Raw genomic sequence first — 18992 nt, 5'->3', positions numbered from 1 at the left:
AACCTCTCTATGGTGAGAGTTATGGAGGAAGAGGATGAACCTCTCTATGGTGAGAGTTATGGAGGAAGAGGATGAACCTCTATGGTGAGAGTTATGGAGGAAGAGGATGACCTCTATGGTGAGAGTTATGGAGGAAGATGAAGAACCTCTCTATGGTGAGAGATATGGAGGAAGATGAAGAACCTCTCTATGGTGAGAGATATGGGAGGAAGAGGATGAACCTCTCTATGGTGAGAGATATGGGAGGAAGAGGATGAACCTCTCTATGGTGAGAGATATGGAGGAAGAGGATGAACATCTCTCTATGGTGAGAGATATGGGAGGAAGAGGATGAACCTCTCTATGGTGAGAGTTATGGGAGGAAGAAGATGAACCTCTCTCTATGGTGAGAGCTATGGGAGGAAGAGGATGAACCTCTCTCTATGGTGAGAGTTATGGAGGAAGAGGAGAGGATGAACCTCTCTCTATGGTGAGAGTTATGGGAGGAAGAGGAAGAACCTCTCTATGGTGAGAGCTACGGGAGGAATTGCTCCAAAGCTCAGTGGTCCTGAGTCTGCACAACACTGCCAGGACCGAGGCTCAAGGGAGACACTCAAGTTTTCTAATACTATATCTCTTGACACATTGATGAAAATAGTCATGGCCTCTAAACCTTCCAGCAGCATACTGGACCCTAATTCCAACTAAACTACTGAAAGAGCTGCTTCCTGTGCTTGGCCCTCCTATGTTGAACATAATAAATGGCTCCCTATCCACTGGATGTGAACCAAACTCACTAAAAGTGGCAGTAATAAAGCCTCTCTTGAAAAAGCCAAACCTTGACCCAGAAAGTATTTTCAAAACTAAAATCGGTCTGTATCGAATCTCAACTCACTGCCTTCCTGAAGACAAACAATGTATACGAAATGCTTCAGTCTGGTTTTAGACCCCACCATAGCACTGAGACTGCACTTGTGAAGGTGGTAAATGACCTTTTAAATGGCGTCAGACCGAGGCTCTGCATCTGTCCTCATACTCCTAGGCCTTAGTGCTGCTTTTGATACCATCGATCACCACATTCTTTTGGAGAGATTGGAAACCCAAATTGGTCTACACAGACAAGTTCTGGCCTGGTTTAGATCTTATCTGTCGGAAAGATATCAGTTTGTCTCTGTGGATGGTTTGTCCTCTGACAAATCAACTGTACATTTTGGTGTTCCTCAAGGTTCTGTTTTAGGACCACTATGGTTTTCACAACATATTTTACCTCTTGGTGATGTCATTATGAAACATAATGTTTACGATACACAGCTGTACATTTCGATGAAACATGGTGAAGCCCAAAAATGTCCCTCTCTGGAAGCCTGTGTTTCAGACATAAGTAAGTGGATGGCGGCAAAGGGCCTTGAGTACTTTTAAACTCGGACAAAACAGAGATGCTTGTTCCAGGTCCCAAGAAACAACGAGATCTTCTGTTGGATCTGACAATTAATCTTGATGGTTGTACAGTCGTCTCAAATAAAACTGTGAAGCACCTCTGCGTCACTCTGGACACTGATCTCTCTTTTGACGAACTTACCAAGAATATTTCAAGGACAGCTTTTTTCCATCTACGTAACATTGCAAAAATCTGAAACTTTCTGTCCAAAAATGATGCAGAAAAATGGATCCATGCTTTTGTCACTTCTAGGTTAGACTACTGCATTGCTCTACTTTCCGGCTACCCGGATAAAGCACTAAATAAACTTCAGTTAGTGCTAAACACGGCTGCTAGAATCTTGACTAGAACCCAAAACTTTGATCATATTACTCCAGTGCTAGTCTCTCTACACTGGCTTCCTGTTAAGGCTAGGGCTGATTTCAAGGCTTTACTGCTAACCTACAAAGCATTACATGGGCTTGCTCCTATCTATCTTTCCGATTTGGTCCTGCCATGCATACCTACACGTACGCTACGGTCACCAAGACACAGGTCACAAGACACATTGTCCCTAGAATTTCTAAGCAAACAGCTGGGGGCAGGGCTTTCTCCTATAGAGCTCCATTTTTATGGAATGGTCTGCCTATCCATGTGAGAGACGCAGACTCGGTCTCAACCTTTAAGTCTTTACTGAAAACATATCTCTTCAGTAGGTCCTATGATTGAGTGTAGTCTGGCCCAGGAGTGTGAAGGTGAACGGAAAGGCACTGGAGCAACGAACCGCCCTTGCTGTCTCTGCCTGGCCGGTTCCCCTCTCTCCACTGGGATTCTCTGCCTCTAACCCTATTACAGGGGCTGAGTCACTGGCTTTCTGGTGCTCTTCCATGCCGTCCCTAGGAGGGGTGCGTCACTTGAGTGGGTTGAGTCTCTGACGTGATCTTCTTGTCCGGGTTGACGCCCCCCCTCGGGTTCGTGCCGTGGGGGAGATCTTTGTGGGCTATACTCGGCCTTCGCTCAGGATGGTAAGTTGGTGGTTGAATGTATCCCTCTAGTGGTGTGGGGGCTGTGCTTTGGCAAAGTGGGTGGGGTTATATCCTTCCTGTTTGGCCCTGTCCGGAGGTATCGTCGGATGGGGCCACAGTGTCTCCCGGCCCCTCCTGTCTCAGCCTCCAGTATTTATGCGGCAATAGTTTGTGTGTCGGGGGGCTAGGGTCAGTCTGTTATATCTGGAGTATTTCTCCTGTCTTATCCAGTGTCCTGTGTGAATTTAAGTATGCTCCCTCTAATTCTCTCGCTCTCTTTCTCTCGGAGGACCTGAGCCCTAGGACCATGCCCCAGGACTACCTGATTCCCCCCAGAAATGTCCGGGAACTTGCAGGTGCCTTGGTGGAAGAGTGGGGTAACATCTCACAGCAAGAACTGGCAAATCTGGTGCAGTCCACGATGAGGAGATGCACTGCAGAACTTAATGCAGCTGGTGGCCACACCAGATACTGACTGTTACTTTTGATTTTGACCCCCCCTTTGTTCAGGGACACATTATTCAATTTCTGTTAGTCACATGTCTGTGGAACTCGTTCAGTTTATGTCTCAGTTGTTGAATCTTATGTTCATACAAATATTTACACATGTTAAGTTCGCTGAAAATAAACCCCAGTTGACAGTGAGAGGACGTTTCTAATTTTTTTGCTGAGTTTATAACAGCCTGATGATGAGACTACAGCCTAGACTACATAAGACCAATTCCATAACAGACTGGTGCTGTGACTCAGATGTGTCCCTTTAAAATGTAAAAAAAAAACAAAAAAACAATGATTGCAAAGTTTAACAAACCATACAACTCCATACACATATCTGGATTGGTCTGGGTTGGTCTGGATTGAAGCCAAACCAACAGTCAGTATAAACCCCTCCTGTGTTAAGCCTGCAGACAGACATCTCTCCTCCTATTTTTGTGTTGAGATACAGAGAGACAGAGAGAGAGAGAGCAGGAGAGAGAGAGAGAGAGCAGGAGGAGAGAGAGAGAGAGAGAGACAGAGAGAGAGAGAGAGAAGGAGAGAGAGAGAGAGAGAGAGCAGGAGAGAGAGAGAGAGAGAGAGCGAGCGAGCTGGAGAGAAAGAGAGAGAGAGAACAGGAGAGAGAGAGAGAGAGAGAGAGAGAGAGAACAGGAGAGAGAGAGAGAGAGAGAGAGAGAACAGGAGAGAGAGAGAGAGAGAGAACAGGGAGAGAGAGAGAGAGAGAGAGAGAGAGAGAGAGAGAGAGAACAGGAGAGAGAGAGAGAGAGAGAGAGAGAGAGAGAACAGGAGAGAGAGAGAGAGAGAGAACAGGAGAGAGAGAGAGAGAGAGAGAGAGAGAGAGAGAGAGAACAGGAGAGAGAGAGAGAGAGAGAGAGAGAGAGAACAGGAGAGAGAGAGAGAGAGAGAGAGAGAGAGAGAGAGAGAGAGCAGGAGGCAGACATTCTGTTCAGGAGTGATGCTGCAAGATCAGCCCAGGGCAGAGGAGGGGAGAGAGGCTGCTATCTATAAGGTAGCAATTGTCATTATGTTAAATAATGCAGCCAATCAAATGACAGAAAATTAAGATTAAAACATTTGTAAATTAGCTTACATCACTATGCAAGCAAACAAACATGTGGACACCAGCTCCCACATTCTGATGGACTGGGCATTACAGCCTAGACGGACTGGGCATTACAGCCTAGACGGACTGGGCATTACAGCCTAGACGGACTGGGCATTACAGCCTAGACGGACTGGGCATTACAGCCTAGACGGACTGGGATTTACAGCCTAGATTGACTGAGCATTACAGCCTAGATGGACTGGGCATTACAGTCTAGATGGACTGGGCATTACAGTCTAGATGGACTGGGCATTACAGCCTAGATGGACTAGGCATTACAGCCTAGATGGACTGGGCATTACAGCCTAAATGTAGATGAACAAACACACACACTGACCAGGTAGATAACATCGTTGAAACACCTTTGCAGTAGTAGACTATCAACAAATGAATATATATTTTCCTATTCATCACCACAACTACCTCCCTCCCCTCGCATGTCACGGCATGTAGCTGACTGCAGTGGTGAACCGATAGGATAGAGCAAAGTGTTATAAACTCAGTGTTTAGCATAGGGCTCAATAACGGCTATTCCATAGATATAAACTACCACCTTTGTCCACAATTCAATCCGTGACATCTAAATCATTGTTTTTCACCGTATTTGTCCTATTTCACCACCTCGGCATCCGTAGGCTACTTTTTACAGTAAAACCAAGCTCGGTCGCTCCATCCTTCCGACACCCACGATGCGACTTCCAGATGGCACCGTAGATGATGCGACATCGTCATGACGAATCACGTTCAACCATTCGTCAAGAATCTAGTGAACTTAAAAGTCTAATTCATTTAGTCATAAATTAAACATGACATGACACATAAAGCTGTCCATTGTAGTCTCTGCGCTCAGCTCGGGCGCAGCAGCTTGCGATAAACTCTGCGCCAACAGCCAGAACCGAGCCGGTGGATTCTAACGCGATGCAGACAAGTCAACAGCAGTATCAAACCGACATATTACAACAGCGTAATCGCTTAGAAATACACTTACGGTTCGTAAGAACTGGATTTCATCTTCGCCGGCTTCTCCCGCATCAGCCATAGTTGCCGTCCGCGACAGAGCCCCGACAGAGCCGAACGGGAGTATCCGTGTGGAGGCGACAGAGCCCCGACAGAACAGAACTGGAGTATCCGTGTGGAGGCGACAGAGCCCCGACAGAACAGAACTGGAGTATCCGTGTGGAGGCGACAGAAAGCAGCGCCAGGGATGCTGCTGACCGGAGCTCTACAATAACCCAGTATGTTGGAGTCGTTACATATTCAGAAAGGGAGGAGGTGTGCAGGTGTGTGAGCCGAGACTTCAACATGATCACCGTGCCCCCTCTTCCGGTATCATTGGAAAACAGATGGTGCAGCAACATGAACGGATGACGGAAGATACCGACACTACTGTTATTGAAGAACGGTGTAGTACACCGACGGTGGTTAGGAGATTCTGCTTGATTCAATCCGTTTGGAGGCATTTAAATTCGTTAAGATATGATTAGCTTGCGGTATGTCAGTAATGTTGCTGTTCCGTTTTTATCATGGGAGGCATATCCCGATCAACCAACCAACTAATCAATCAATATTTCAATACAAGGCCAGACAATATAGTATATAAACTGTGAAGAGTGCTGTAGCTAGTGTTGTTTTGTAATCGTATAATACAGCAGACAAGAGAGAGACAACATACTGAGCAAATTCTTTTATACTAAATGAATATGGTTTCCAGATAAAACATTGTAATCTCAGAACATTCATAACATAAAAATCACTACTTCTTTTCAGAAATAGTGGACACCTCAAGGGTAAATCGATGACAATGATAGCTGGTCAGTCATAGTTTTTGGCACATTTTCTTTAAGACAAATTGTGAAACAAATCAAAAATCATTCAAATCTGTAATTTACAATAACCATTCATAAAAACATGTACCTTTTTTTTTTTTTTTTGAGGTTTAGACATTAATACAGCATGTCAAGTAAGTAAGTGTACATTGTGATGAAGACCATGTTTACTAATTATAATTTTGTAAACAAGTTGTATCTAATTAGCATAAATACAATCTCAAATAAAAAAACCTGCTGAGGAAATGTAAGTCTTCTAGAACTTAATATGTCCCTAATGATAAAATCACATTCTGACATTAACCATATGAATCTGTTAATGATTTTAAATCTAAGATTGTGATTTCCATTAAAAAGTATAAATGACTTTGGCAACAGCTGTTATATTAAAACTGTAAAATGTTAGACCATACAAACAGCTCCATTTCTTTACTGACAGGTGGCCATTTTGAAAATAGCTATAAAAAAATGAAAAAAAAAAAAAAGTTTATTTTCTAAGTTGAGCCTTAGTTCACGTGAAGTGTACGCTTTAAAAAAAAATCTGGCCCTTTAAGTAGGGTCTAGAAGGGATGCAGCTTTTTTCAGAATTTACTTTTCGTAGCAAGTTAGGAGAATTAGGTTAAGGTTAGGAGAAGTAACGCAGCAGGTTAGGAAGATTTAACGTAGCAGGTTAGGAGTATTAGGTTAAGGTTGGGAGAATTAACGTAGCAGGTTAGGGAGAATTAACGCAGCAGGTTAGGGAGAATTAACGCAGCAGGTTAGGGAGAATTAACGCAGCAGGTTAGGGAGAATTAACGCAGCAGGTTAGGGAGAATTAACGCAGCAGGTTAGGGAGAATTAACGCAGCAGGTTAGGGAGAATTAACGTAGCAGGTTAGGGAGAATTAACGCAGCAGGTTTGGAGAATTAACGTAGCAGGTTTGGAGAATTAACGCAGCAGGTTAGGAGAATTGGATTATGGTTGGGAAAAGGGTTTGAATGTCAACTTTTGACATCAATTTGACAAAAGCTGTATCCCATCTAGACATGACCATTGAGCAGCGCCTCTGTTTTCTAGGTAGTGGTTGTGGATGCAGAAGTGTCGTAGCCCAGGATTGGTTGAAGTATCACTGTCAGTCGGTGTCGTAGCCCAGGATTGGCCCCAGCCAGCGTTCCACCTCTGACACTGGCATCTCTTTCCTCCCAGCATAGTCCTCCACCTATGGTAACATGACACACCACACATTAACACCATTAACATGTCATGACAAACCATACATTAACATAATGTCATACCATATATTAACATAATGTCATGACAAACCAGACATTAACATAATGTCATACCACACATTAACATAATGTCATGACATACCAGACATTAACACCATTAACATGTCATAACAAACCAGACATTAACACCATTAACATAATGTCATGACATACCACACATTAACATAATGTCATAACATACCACACATTAACACCATTAACATGTCATGACATACCAGACATTAACACCATTAACATAATGTCATGACATAACACACATTAACATAATGTCATGACATACCAGACATTAACACAATGTCATGACACACCACACATTAACACCATTAACATAATGTCATGACAAACCACACATGAACAACAGTAACATGTCATGACATACCACACATTAACACCATTAACATAATGTCATGACATACCAGACATTAACATAATGTCATGACATACCACACATTAACAACAGTAACACTGTCATGACATACCACACATTAACATGTCATACCACACATTAACATCAACATACTGTCATGACATACCACACATTAACAACATCAACATAATGTCATACCACACATTAATATTATGTCATGATATACCACACATTAACATAATGTCATAACATACCACACATTAACAACAGTAACACTGTCATGACATACCACACATTAACATGTCATGACATACCACACATTAACATACTGTCATGACATACCACACATTAACAACATCAACATAATGACATACCACACATTAACAACATCAACATAATGTCATACCACACATTAATATTATGTCATGATATACCACACATTAACATAATGTCATAACATACCACACATTAACAACAGTAACACTGTCATGACATACCACACATTAACATGTCATGACATACCACACATTAACATCAACATACTGTCATGACATACCACACATTAACAACAACATAATGTCATACCACACATTAATATTATGTCATGATATACCACACATTAACATAATGTCATAACATACCACACATTAACAACAGTAACATAATGTCATGACATACCACACATTAACATAATGTCATGACATACCACACATTAACATGTCATGACATACCACACATTAACAACAGTAACATAATGTCATGACATACCACACATTAACATAATGTCATGACATACCACACATTAACATGTCATGACAAACCAGACATTAACACCATTAACATAATGTCATGACATACCACACATTAACATAATGTCATGACATACCACACATTAACACCATTAACATGTCATGACATACCAGACCTTAACACCATTAACATAATGTCATGACATACCACACATTAACGTCATGACATACCAGACATTAACATCATTAACATAATGTCATGACAAACTACACATGAACACCATTAACATGTCATGACATACCAGACATTAACACCATTAACATAATGTCATGACATACCACACATTAACACCATTAACATGTCATGACATACCACACATTAACATGTCATGACATACCACACATTAACACCATTGACATAATGTCATGACATACCACACATTAACACCATTAACATAATGTCATGACAAACCACACATGAACAACAGTAACATGTCATGACATACCACACATTAACACCATTAACATAATGTCATGACATACCAGACATTAACACCATTAACATGTCATGACATACCAGACATGAACAACAGTAACAATGTCATGACATACCACACATTAACATAATGTCATGACATACCACACATTAACAACTGTAACACTGTCATGACATACCACACATTAACATGTCATGACATACCACATTAACATACTGTCATGACATACCACACATTAACAACATCAACATAATGTCATACCACACATTAATATTATGTCATGATATACCACACATTAACATAATGTCATAACATACCACACATTAAGAACAGTAACATAATGTCATGACATACCACACATTAACATAATGTCATGACATACCACACATTAATAACAGTAACATAATGTCATGACATCCCAAGTAGGTGATGAGACTAGACCTGCCAACCTTGAACAATTTTTATGAGTGCCACTTTAGCTCGGCGGTGGCATCCCTGACCCTCACGACGGCGGGTATGCGACACCCACACTGCTCAGATAAACCTATTCTAGTCTAATGATGTTGTTGGCAGAAGACGGGCCTCTGTATGAATGGTAGCATATAGATTGATGGGTACTTGGTGATGGCTGTCAGTTAAGAACACATTTTTATTTACAATGACGGCCTGTCGGGGAACAGTGGGGTTATCTGCCTTGTTCAGGGGCAGAACGACAGATTTCGAATCCTTTCTCAGTTTGAGGATTCGATCCAGCAACCTTTCGGTTAGCGGCCCAACGCTCTAACCGCTAGGCTACCTGCCGCCCCAAGTACATGTAAAATCCCATAGAGAACGCTAACTAAATGCTAACGAGCGCATTGCGAACATTTTGGACAGTTTCTGACCTAAACTATACAAGTACACTCAAAAAATACTACTCAGTTTGCTGCATGCACAAAACATATATTAGACAACAAGGCTGTTGATTCAGGAGGGGATTCTCTGCTGTTACTAGGTGAATGCCTGATTTTGGAAGAAGCTAACCACTTAGCTAGATAGCTAACGTGGCTACTAAATTAGCAAACCAAATATACAACTGCAGAGCTTTTAGACAGTTAGACAGGATTCGAACCAGGGACTGTAGTGACACCTCTTGCACTGAGGATGCAGTGCCTTAGACCGCTGCGCCACTCGGGAGCCCAATTGTCAGTGGGGTTTGAAAACAGCGCCCCCTTATGGTGCGGTGTTAATCAGTTACATTAAACTCTGAGCCTGTATCAGTACCTGTTCTCTGGTGATCTTTCCCACTGCGAAGTAGGTAGCTTTAGGGTTAGAGAAGTACAGCCCAGAGACGGCAGCTGCTGGGATCATGGCCAGAGACTCCGTCAACTTGATACCTGGGAGAGAAAAAAAAAACATCAGACATCATCGTCGTCAAAACCTCATTTAGAAGACTTCCTCAAGCGGCTCAAGTTATCGGTCATAAAACACAACCAACACAGAAAGAAGTCTACAATGCAGAAACTACTCTACACCCCTATCTCAATTAGACCTTCATCTGCACTGATAGGAAAAGACTGGACAGGTGGGAACAATATGTTTGAAAGCTCCTCGTTAGGCCGTCTTTCACCTGGTCAGTTGTTTCAGATCAGTTCAGATGAAGGGAGAGGAGGTGCCTACCCGTTTTCTCCTCCACCTCGCCCAGCGTCCACATGGCGGTCTTCTCAGTGTGGTCAGGCTGGGAGGGGTATCCTGCTGCTGGCCTGATGCCCTCGTAACGTATCCTGTGCATGTCCTCAGTCAGGAGGTTCTCCTCCACGCTATAGCCCCACAGTTCCCTACGCACCCTGGCGTGGAGCTCCTCAGCAAACGCCTGGCGGACGGGAGACACACAGACCTTTAGCTTCTCATGGACTCTTAACGTCACTGTTTCACCTGGCCTATTAGTTGCTTCCTATTGGCCTGTAGTTATCAGTCTGTCATGTATGGCTTCCTATTGGCCTGTAGTTATCAGTCTGTCATGTATGGCTTCCTATTGGCCTGTAGTTATCAGTCTGTCACGTATGGCTTCCTATTGGCCTGTAGTTATCAGTCTGTCACGTATGGCTTCCTATTGGCCTGTAGTTATCAGTCTGTCATGTATGGCTTCCTATTGGCCTGTAGTTATCCGTCTGTCACGTATGACTTCCTATTGGCCTGTAGTTATCCGTCTGTCACGTATGACTTCCTATTGGCCTGTAGTTATCCGTCTGTCACGTATGACTTCCTATTGGCCTGTAGTTATCAGTCTTATGTATGGCTTCCTATTGGCCTATCTAGACGTCAGTATAGTAACACTAGAGTCCATACCTCAGCCAGACGTCAGTATAGTAACACTAGAGTCCATACCTCAGCCAGACGGTCAGTATAGTAACACTAGAGTCCATACCTCAGCTAGACGGTCAGTATAGTAACACTAGAGTCCATACCTCGGCCAGACGGTCAGTATAGTAACACTAGAGTCCATACCTCAGCCAGACGGTCAGTATAGTAACACTAGAGTCCATACCTCAGCTAGACGGTCAGTATAGTAACACTAGAGTCCATACCTCAGCTAGACGTCAGTATAGTAACACTAGAGTCCATACCTCAGCTAGACGGTCAGTATAGTAACACTAGAGTCCATACCTCAGCTAGACGGTCAGTATAGTAACACTAGAGTCCATACCTCAGCTAGACGGTCAGTATAGTAACACTAGAGTCCATACCTCGGCCAGACGGTCAGCCAAAGCCTTAACCATGATACTGTTGTAGTCGTCTCCCTGGGTCTCAAACTGTTTGCTCAGCTCCTCCGCTCCAAACACAGCTACAGCAAACATCCCCATGTAGTCAGACACACCGCTGGCCCTCGGGGCCACGAAGTCAGACAGGCAGTAGTAGGGGTCTGAGCTGGCACTGTCCTTCTCTGCCTACAAGACAAAACACACAGTTATCTTACAATACATGCTTGTTATTAGGGTCAGACCCCATTTAGTCCGCTGGTCCATTGTTTGGTCCGTAGACTTGTTGGTCGACCCAGATTTCTTTAGTCGAGCAGTAGCAACACTATAAAAACAATTGGTGTACGAGACAGCTTTCTGATTGGCTCCTGTCTGAGTGGACTAATCCATTGTGGAGGCCTGTCTCAGTGGACTAATCCATTGCGGAGGCCTGTCTGAGTGGACTGATCCATTGCAGAGGCCTGTCTGAGTGGACTGATCCATTGCAGAGGCCTGTCTGAGTGGACTGATCCATTGCGGAGGCCTGTCTGAGTGGACTGATCCATTGCGGAGACCTGTCTGAGTGGACTGATCCATTGCGGAGACCTGTCTGAGTGGACTGATCCATTGCGGAGGCCTGTCTGAGTGGACTGATCCATTGTGGAGGCCTGTCTGAGTGGACTAATCCATTGTGGAGGCCTGTCTGAGTGGACTAATCCATTGTGGAGGCCTGTCTGAGTGGACTGATCCATTGTGGAGGCCTGTCTGAGTGGACTAATCCATTGTGGAGGCCTGTCTGAGTGGACTGATCCATTGTGGAGGCTGTGGGGGTGACACAGTCCATCAGTCTAAGACATGTGCTACTGAAATGACATATGGTTATATTTTGTAAGAACAATAGTGCAACACAAATAATGCACTGTCAACTGTGGGACCTTATATAGACAGGTGGACTCCAATCAAGTTGTAGAAACATCTCAAGGATGATCAATGGAAACAGGATGCACCTGAGCTCAATTTATAGTCTCATAGCAAAGGGTCGGAATACTTATGTAAATAAGGTATCTGTTTTTTATTTGTAATACATTTGCAAAAAAATATATAAAAACCTGTTTTTGCGTTCTGATTACGTTGTATTGATGATGAAACAAGGCTGTAATGTAACAGAATGTGGAAAAAGTCAAGGGGTCTGAATACTTTGCATTGTATACAGGCTACTGTATCGATCAACAACATTTGTTCATGTCATCACACAGCATTACGAGTCGTTCATGATGTGAAATGCAATCAAGCATTTTACTTTTAAAATAAAATAAAAGCGCCCATTGAATAATTAAAGTTCCGTTTCAGAAATTTCATTCCCGAATGAATGCGACTGTTTTTTATTCTTTGTTGTAATAAAGGGTTTACAAAACAAACAAAAAACATGACAACAAGACTCTGGTACGCTTCTAATGTATTTAGTGTTGTTTTGTTCCAAACGGTCAGAAAAATGATATTGTAATCTAACAGCACCTGTTTGGCACACACATCGTCCAAAATATTGACGCAGCGCTTTCTCCAGGACGAATGTTTCTTGATCCACACATCTGACTTTCCCTTTACCTCCTGAGCAACCAGTAAATATCCCCCCGTTTTAAGTTTGTCACGTCCTCTGGATCCATTTTGCTGTCACATGTTACAATGTTCAGAGTTTGTTATAACCAATGTATTGATGTGATTGTGATATGCTGTAGGTCAGGCCCTATTGGTCATGTGCATGCCAAGCATACGTGTCACGTAAAAAGAGCAAGAGTTAAGGGAATAGGGAACAACAATTTTCAGTCAGAAATGGCTGTAATTATGTTGCAGCTTCAGCAACACAGACAGCGCTATACACACTGTTGATGTGTGGTGGTCGCTACAGCAGGGAGGGAGAGAGACAGCGGGGAGGAGAGTGAGACAGCGGGGAGGAGAGAGAGACAGCGGGGAGGAGAGAGAGACAGCGGGGAGGAGAGAGAGACAGCGGGGAGGAGAGAGAGACAGCGGGTGCTAGTCACAGTCACTAGCTGCAGCAGGGAGGAGAGAGACAACAGGGAGCAGAGAGAGACAGCAGGGAGGAGAGAGAGACAGCAGGGAGGAGAGAGAGACAGCGTGTGTTAGTCACACAGTCACTAGCTGTTTTGTTTAACGCAGAGCAGCAATCAAATCAATTGCTGGTCGGAATCCCTCGAGTCATGTGTGTCTTAATTATTTCATAAAACAGTGTGCTTAAAGCATCAGACCAGCTCAGTGAATGTAGTTGATTTGATTAAAACACACAGGTTGTTTCTATATATGGAAAAATACGTTTTAACATTTAGACCAATCGATTGGGTCGAAAAGAACAGCTGGATTCTTGGTCGACCAAGATTTATTTTTCTTTGTCGGGGACAGCCCTACTTGTTACAGATTTACAACGGAAATGAACTGAACACAGACACACCCAGACCCCGCCCCCACACACCCACACCCCGCCCCCACACACCCAGACCCTGCCCCAACACAGACAGACACCGCCCACACACCCCGCCCCCACACACCCCGCCCCCACACAGACAGACCCCACACAGACAGACCCCGCCCACACACAGACAGACCCCGCCCACACACACCATGAACTAACACACTCTGTTCCAGATCTCCTCTGCTACTCACCTGTTGGCGTAGTCCGTAGAAGGTGGCGAGGGGCGTGGCGGAGCGAGGTGTGACGTCATGCTCGTACACCTGGATGTCGTCTCCTACACTCTGAGCGGGCCAGAAGCCCACCAGGCCACGCCCCCAGAGACCTTTATTATCTATCAGTCTGTTGAGGAGTCGCTGAGCGTCGTCAAACACCCTCCGAGCCTCCTCACCTGTACAGGTCCATTATAACATGATATTATTATCTATCAGTCTGTTGAGGAGCCCTGAGCGTCATCAAACACCCACCTCACCTGTACAGGTCCATTATAACATCACATTATTATCTACCAGTCTGTTGAGGAGCCCTGAGCGTCATCAAACACCCTCCGAGCATCCTCACCTGTACAGGTCCATTATAACATCACATTATTATCTACCAGTCTGTTGAGGAGCCCTGAGCGTCATCAAACACCCTCCTCACCTGTACAGGTCCATTATAACATCACATTATTATCTACCAGTCTGTTGAGGAGCCCTGAGCGTCATCAAACACCCTCCTCACCTGTACAGGTCCATTATAACATCACATTATTATCAGTCAATCAACCACAGCCACAATATCATATTACACCTGTCAATCAACCACAATATTATATTACACCTGTCAATCAACCACAATATCATATTACACCTGCCAATCAACCACAATATCATATTACACCTGTCACTCAACCACAATATTATATTACACCTGTCAATCAACCACAGGTCCAATATTATATTACACCTGTCAATCAACCACAATATCATATTACAAATCAAATCAAACAAATTTATTTTTATATAGCCCTTCGTACATCAGCTGATATTCTCAAAGTGCTGTACAGAAACCCAGCCTAAAACCCCAAACAGCAAGCAAAGCATGTGAAAGAAGCACCTGTCAATCAACCACAATATCATATTACACCTGTCAATCAACCACAATATCATATTACACCTGTCTATCAACCACAATATTATATTACACCTGTCAATCAACCACAATATTATATTACACCTGTCAATCAACCACCATAGAAATCCAATCACAACACTAGAATGGCGATAGCATTACATGTATCTCTATGGCCTCTACGTACCCACGGTTTTGTCCTTGAAGATCTTGGGGTACCCTCTGTTAGGGTACTTCCCTCTAAGCTGCCACACGTCGAAGAAAGGCTTCCAGTCGATATAGTCCACCAGCCTCCGCAGATCATACCCCTCAAACACACGGGTACCCAGGAACTGAGGACACACTGACAGGAGGAGGGGGAGAGAGAGAGCGAAAGAGAGAGAGCGAAAGAGAGCGAGCGAAAGAGAGCGAGCGAAAGAGAGAGAGCGAGAGAGAGAGAGCGAGAGAGAGAGAGCGAAAGAGAGAGAGCGCGAGAGAGAGCGAGAGAGAGAGAGCGAAAGAGAGGGAGAGATCGAAAGAGAGGGAGAGAGAGCGGGAGAGAGAGCGGGAGAGAGCGGGAGAGCGAAAGAGAGAGAGAGCGGGAGAGAGAGAGAGAGAGAGCATGAGAGAGAGAGAGAGCGGGAGAGAGAGAGAGAGAGAGAGCGGGAGAGAGAGAGAGAGAGAGCGAGAGAGCGAAAGAGAGAGAGCGAAAGAGAGAGAGCGAAAGAGAGAGCGAAAGAGAGAGCGAAAGAGAGAGCGAAAGAGAGAGCGAAAGAGAGAGCGCGAAAGAGAGAGAGCGAAAGAGAGAGAGAGCGAGAGAGAGACAGAGAGCGAAAGAGAGGGAGACATCGAAAGAGAGGGAGAGAGAGTGGGAGAGAGAGCGGGAGAGCAAAAGAGAGAGAGAGAGCGGGAGAGAGAGAGAGCAGGAGAGAGAGGATCAGTCACCATAGTCAAGGTATTGTCTATCAAAATATGACTGACCTTCATCGGTCAGACAGAAATAAGTCTCATCTTTTCCATTACAATGACAAGCAGACAAATGACTTCCTGAAGTCCTAGAGGACAGTTGATCCCAGGACATTAGGGTCTTACCTGGTTTGGTCTGAGAAAGCCAGTCCACATGGAGTCCTTTCTCCCTGGCCTGGGCTAGAGACAGGAAGCGCCTCTCCTGAGAACACAGACACACAGAGACTCCTTTCATCATCTACCTGAACAGCTCTCAGACAGCCCAGCCATTACAGTGTAGTGTACCAAACTACCAGCTACGGCCCTGGACCAGTGTTGAGGACCAGCATTCATCAACTGTAGTAGTCCTAACCCTGCAACTGTGGCCCTTAGACTGGAACAACTCCTCCCTTCTAGACTGTTCTAGGACAGGACAGTCTGTTAGACTGGAACAACTCCTCCCTTCTAGACTGTTCCAGTACAGGACAGTCTGTTAGACTGGAACAACTCCCCCCTTCTAGACTGTTCCAGTACAGGACAGTCTGTCAGACTGGAACAACTCCCCCCTTCTAGACTGTTCCAGGACAGGACAGTCTGTTAGACTGGAACAACTCCTCCCTTCTAGACTGTTCCAGTACATGACAGTCTGTTAGACTGGAACAACTCCCCCCTTCTAGACTGTTCCAGTACAGGACAGTCTGTTACACTGGAACAACTCTCCCCTTCTAGACTGTTCCAGTACAGGACAGGACAGTCTGTTAGACTGGAACAACTCCTCCCTTCTAGACTGTTCCAGGACAGGACAGTCTGTTAGACTGGAACAACTCTCCCCTTCTAGACTGTTCCAGTACAGGACAGTCTGTTAGACTGGAACAACTCCCCCCTTCTAGACTGTTCCAGTACAGGACAGGACAGTCTGTTAGACTGGAACACCTCCCCCCTTTTAGACTGTTCGAGTACAGGACAGTCTGCTAGACTGGAACAACTCCCCCCTTCTAGACTGTTCCAGGACAGGACAGTCTCCTAGACTGGAACAATTCCCCCCTTCTAGATTGTTCCAGGGCAGGACAGTCTGTTAGACTGGAACAACTCCCCCCTTCTAGACTGTTCCAGTACTGGACAGTCTGTTAGACTGGAACAACTCCCCCCTTCTAGACTGTTCCAGGACAGGACAGTCTGTTATACTGGAACAACTCCCCCCTTCTAGACTGTTCCAGTACAGGACAGGACAGTCTGTTAGACTGGAACAACTCCCCCCTTCTAGACTGTTCCAGTACAGGACAGTCTGTTAGACTGGAACAACTCCCCCCTTCTAGACTGTTCAAGGACAGGACAGTCTGTTAGACTGGAAATCCTCCTCCCTTCTATACTGTTCCAGTACAGGACAGTCTGTTAGAATGGAACAACTCTCCCCTTCTAGACTGTTCCAGTATAGGGCAGTCTGTTAGACTGGAACAACTCCCCCCTTCTAGACTGTTCCAGTACAGTACAGGACAGTCTGTTAGACTGGAACAACTCCTCCCTTTTAGACTGTTCCAGTACAGGACAGTCTGTTAGACTGGAACAACTCCCCCTTTCTAGACTGTTCCAGTACAGGACAGGCCAGTCTGTTAGACTGGAACAACTCCCCCCTTCTAGACTGTTCCAGTACAGGACAGGACAGTCTGTTAGACTGGAACAACTCCCCCCTTCTAGACTGTTCCAGTACAGGACAGGACAGTCTGTTAGACTGGAACAACTCCCCCCTTCTAGACTGTTCCAGTACAGGACAGTCTGTTCCTAATACAGAGCCCTAGACTTCATCCAACGATACTAATCTCCTTCAGAGTGTTTTAGTGGTCCAGTGTGTGTGTTACGTGCGTATGTTTGTCTGTGTGTGTGTGCGTGTGCGTGTGCTTGTGCACGTGTGCGTGTCTCACCTTTAGAGAGTCGTAGTGGTCCTGTCTGATGTCTTCGTACTCCTCTGTCGTCTCCTCAAAGAACTCCTCCTTCACGTTCTCATCTAGCAGCTGAGAACACTGACAGAGACAACACGGAGGTTCATCTAACAGCTGAGAACACTGACAGAGACAACACGGAGGTTCATCTAACAGCTGAGAACACCGACAGAGACAACACGGAGGTTCATCTAACAGCTGAGAACACCGGCAGAGACAACACGGAGGTTCATCTAACAGCTGAGAACACCGGCAGAGACAACACGGAGGCTCATCTAACAGCTGAGAACACCGACAGAGACAACACGGAGGTTCACCTAACAGCTGAGAACACTGACAGAGACAACACGGAGGTTCATCTAACAGCTGAGAACACCGACAGAGACAACACGGAGGCTCATCTAACAGCTGAGAATAAGCAGCTGTACTAAGTGAGAACCACAGTATCTACTGACAGGAAGTGTAGACACACAGTATCTACTGACAGGAAGTGAAGTGAGAACCACAGTATCTACTGACAGGAAGTGTAGTGTGGGCTGTACTAAGTGAGGACCACAGTATCTACTGACAGGAAGTGTAGTGTGGGCTGTACTAAGTGAGGACACACAGTATCTACTGACAGGAAGTGTAGTGTAGGCAGTACTAAGTGAGGACACACAGTATCTACTGACAGGAAGTGTAGTGTGGGCTGTACTAAGTGAGGACCCACAGTATCTACTGACAGGAAGTGAAGTGAGGACCACAGTATCTACTAACAGGAAGTGTAGTGTGGGCAGTACTAAGTGAGAACCACAATATCTACTGACAGGAAGTGTAGTGTGGGCTGTACTAAATGAGGACCACAGTATCTACTGACAGGAAGTGTAGTGTGTCTAGTCAGTGTAGTGTACGTACCACCACCACACTCCTGGAGGCATCCAGAACATGCACCACAGGACAGCTGTAACGGGGAGCGATCTTCACTGCCGTGTGGGTCCTGTTACACACAGAAGCTTCACGTCAGACACAGGGTCAACAAGGGACCAGGAAGTAAGCGAGTTGAAAGGTCATGGTAAAGATAATGATGGTGTGTGTTGAGAGACGCATCA

The 18992-nt window shown here is 44.8% G+C and overlaps 2 protein-coding genes across 5 annotated transcripts in view; both read right to left on the bottom strand.

Moving 5' to 3' along the window:
• Positions 1–5237, bottom strand: part of ryr2a (ryanodine receptor 2a (cardiac)) — an 812428-nt gene extending 807191 nt beyond the window's left edge. Inside the window, exon 1 of the mRNA XM_045687844.1 lies at positions 5010–5237. Coding sequence (XP_045543800.1) covers positions 5010–5060 — 51 coding nt within the window. The 5' untranslated portion in view covers positions 5061–5237. The remainder of the gene's footprint in view (positions 1–5009) is intronic.
• A 453-nt stretch (positions 5238–5690) lies between these two features.
• Positions 5691–18992, bottom strand: part of LOC106590971 (methionine synthase) — a 51702-nt gene continuing 38400 nt past the window's right edge. For all 4 annotated transcript variants that reach the window (XM_045687819.1, XM_045687828.1, XM_045687834.1 and 1 more), the window contains 9 exons: positions 18799–18880; positions 17887–17985; positions 16115–16190; positions 15231–15386; positions 14125–14321; positions 11458–11658; positions 10391–10583; positions 9995–10107; positions 5691–7045 (listed from right to left, as the gene is read on the bottom strand). In XM_045687819.1, the coding sequence (XP_045543775.1) occupies positions 6959–7045; positions 9995–10107; positions 10391–10583; positions 11458–11658; positions 14125–14321; positions 15231–15386; positions 16115–16190; positions 17887–17985; positions 18799–18880 (1204 nt within the window). In that variant the 3' untranslated portion in view covers positions 5691–6958. The remainder of the gene's footprint in view (positions 7046–9994; positions 10108–10390; positions 10584–11457; positions 11659–14124; positions 14322–15230; positions 15387–16114; positions 16191–17886; positions 17986–18798; positions 18881–18992) is intronic.

This window comes from Salmo salar, chromosome ssa01 (genome assembly GCF_905237065.1).
Source record: "Salmo salar chromosome ssa01, Ssal_v3.1, whole genome shotgun sequence".
NCBI classification, from domain to species: Eukaryota; Metazoa; Chordata; class Actinopteri; order Salmoniformes; family Salmonidae; genus Salmo; species Salmo salar.
This window is presented reverse-complemented; position numbering and strand designations above follow the sequence as displayed.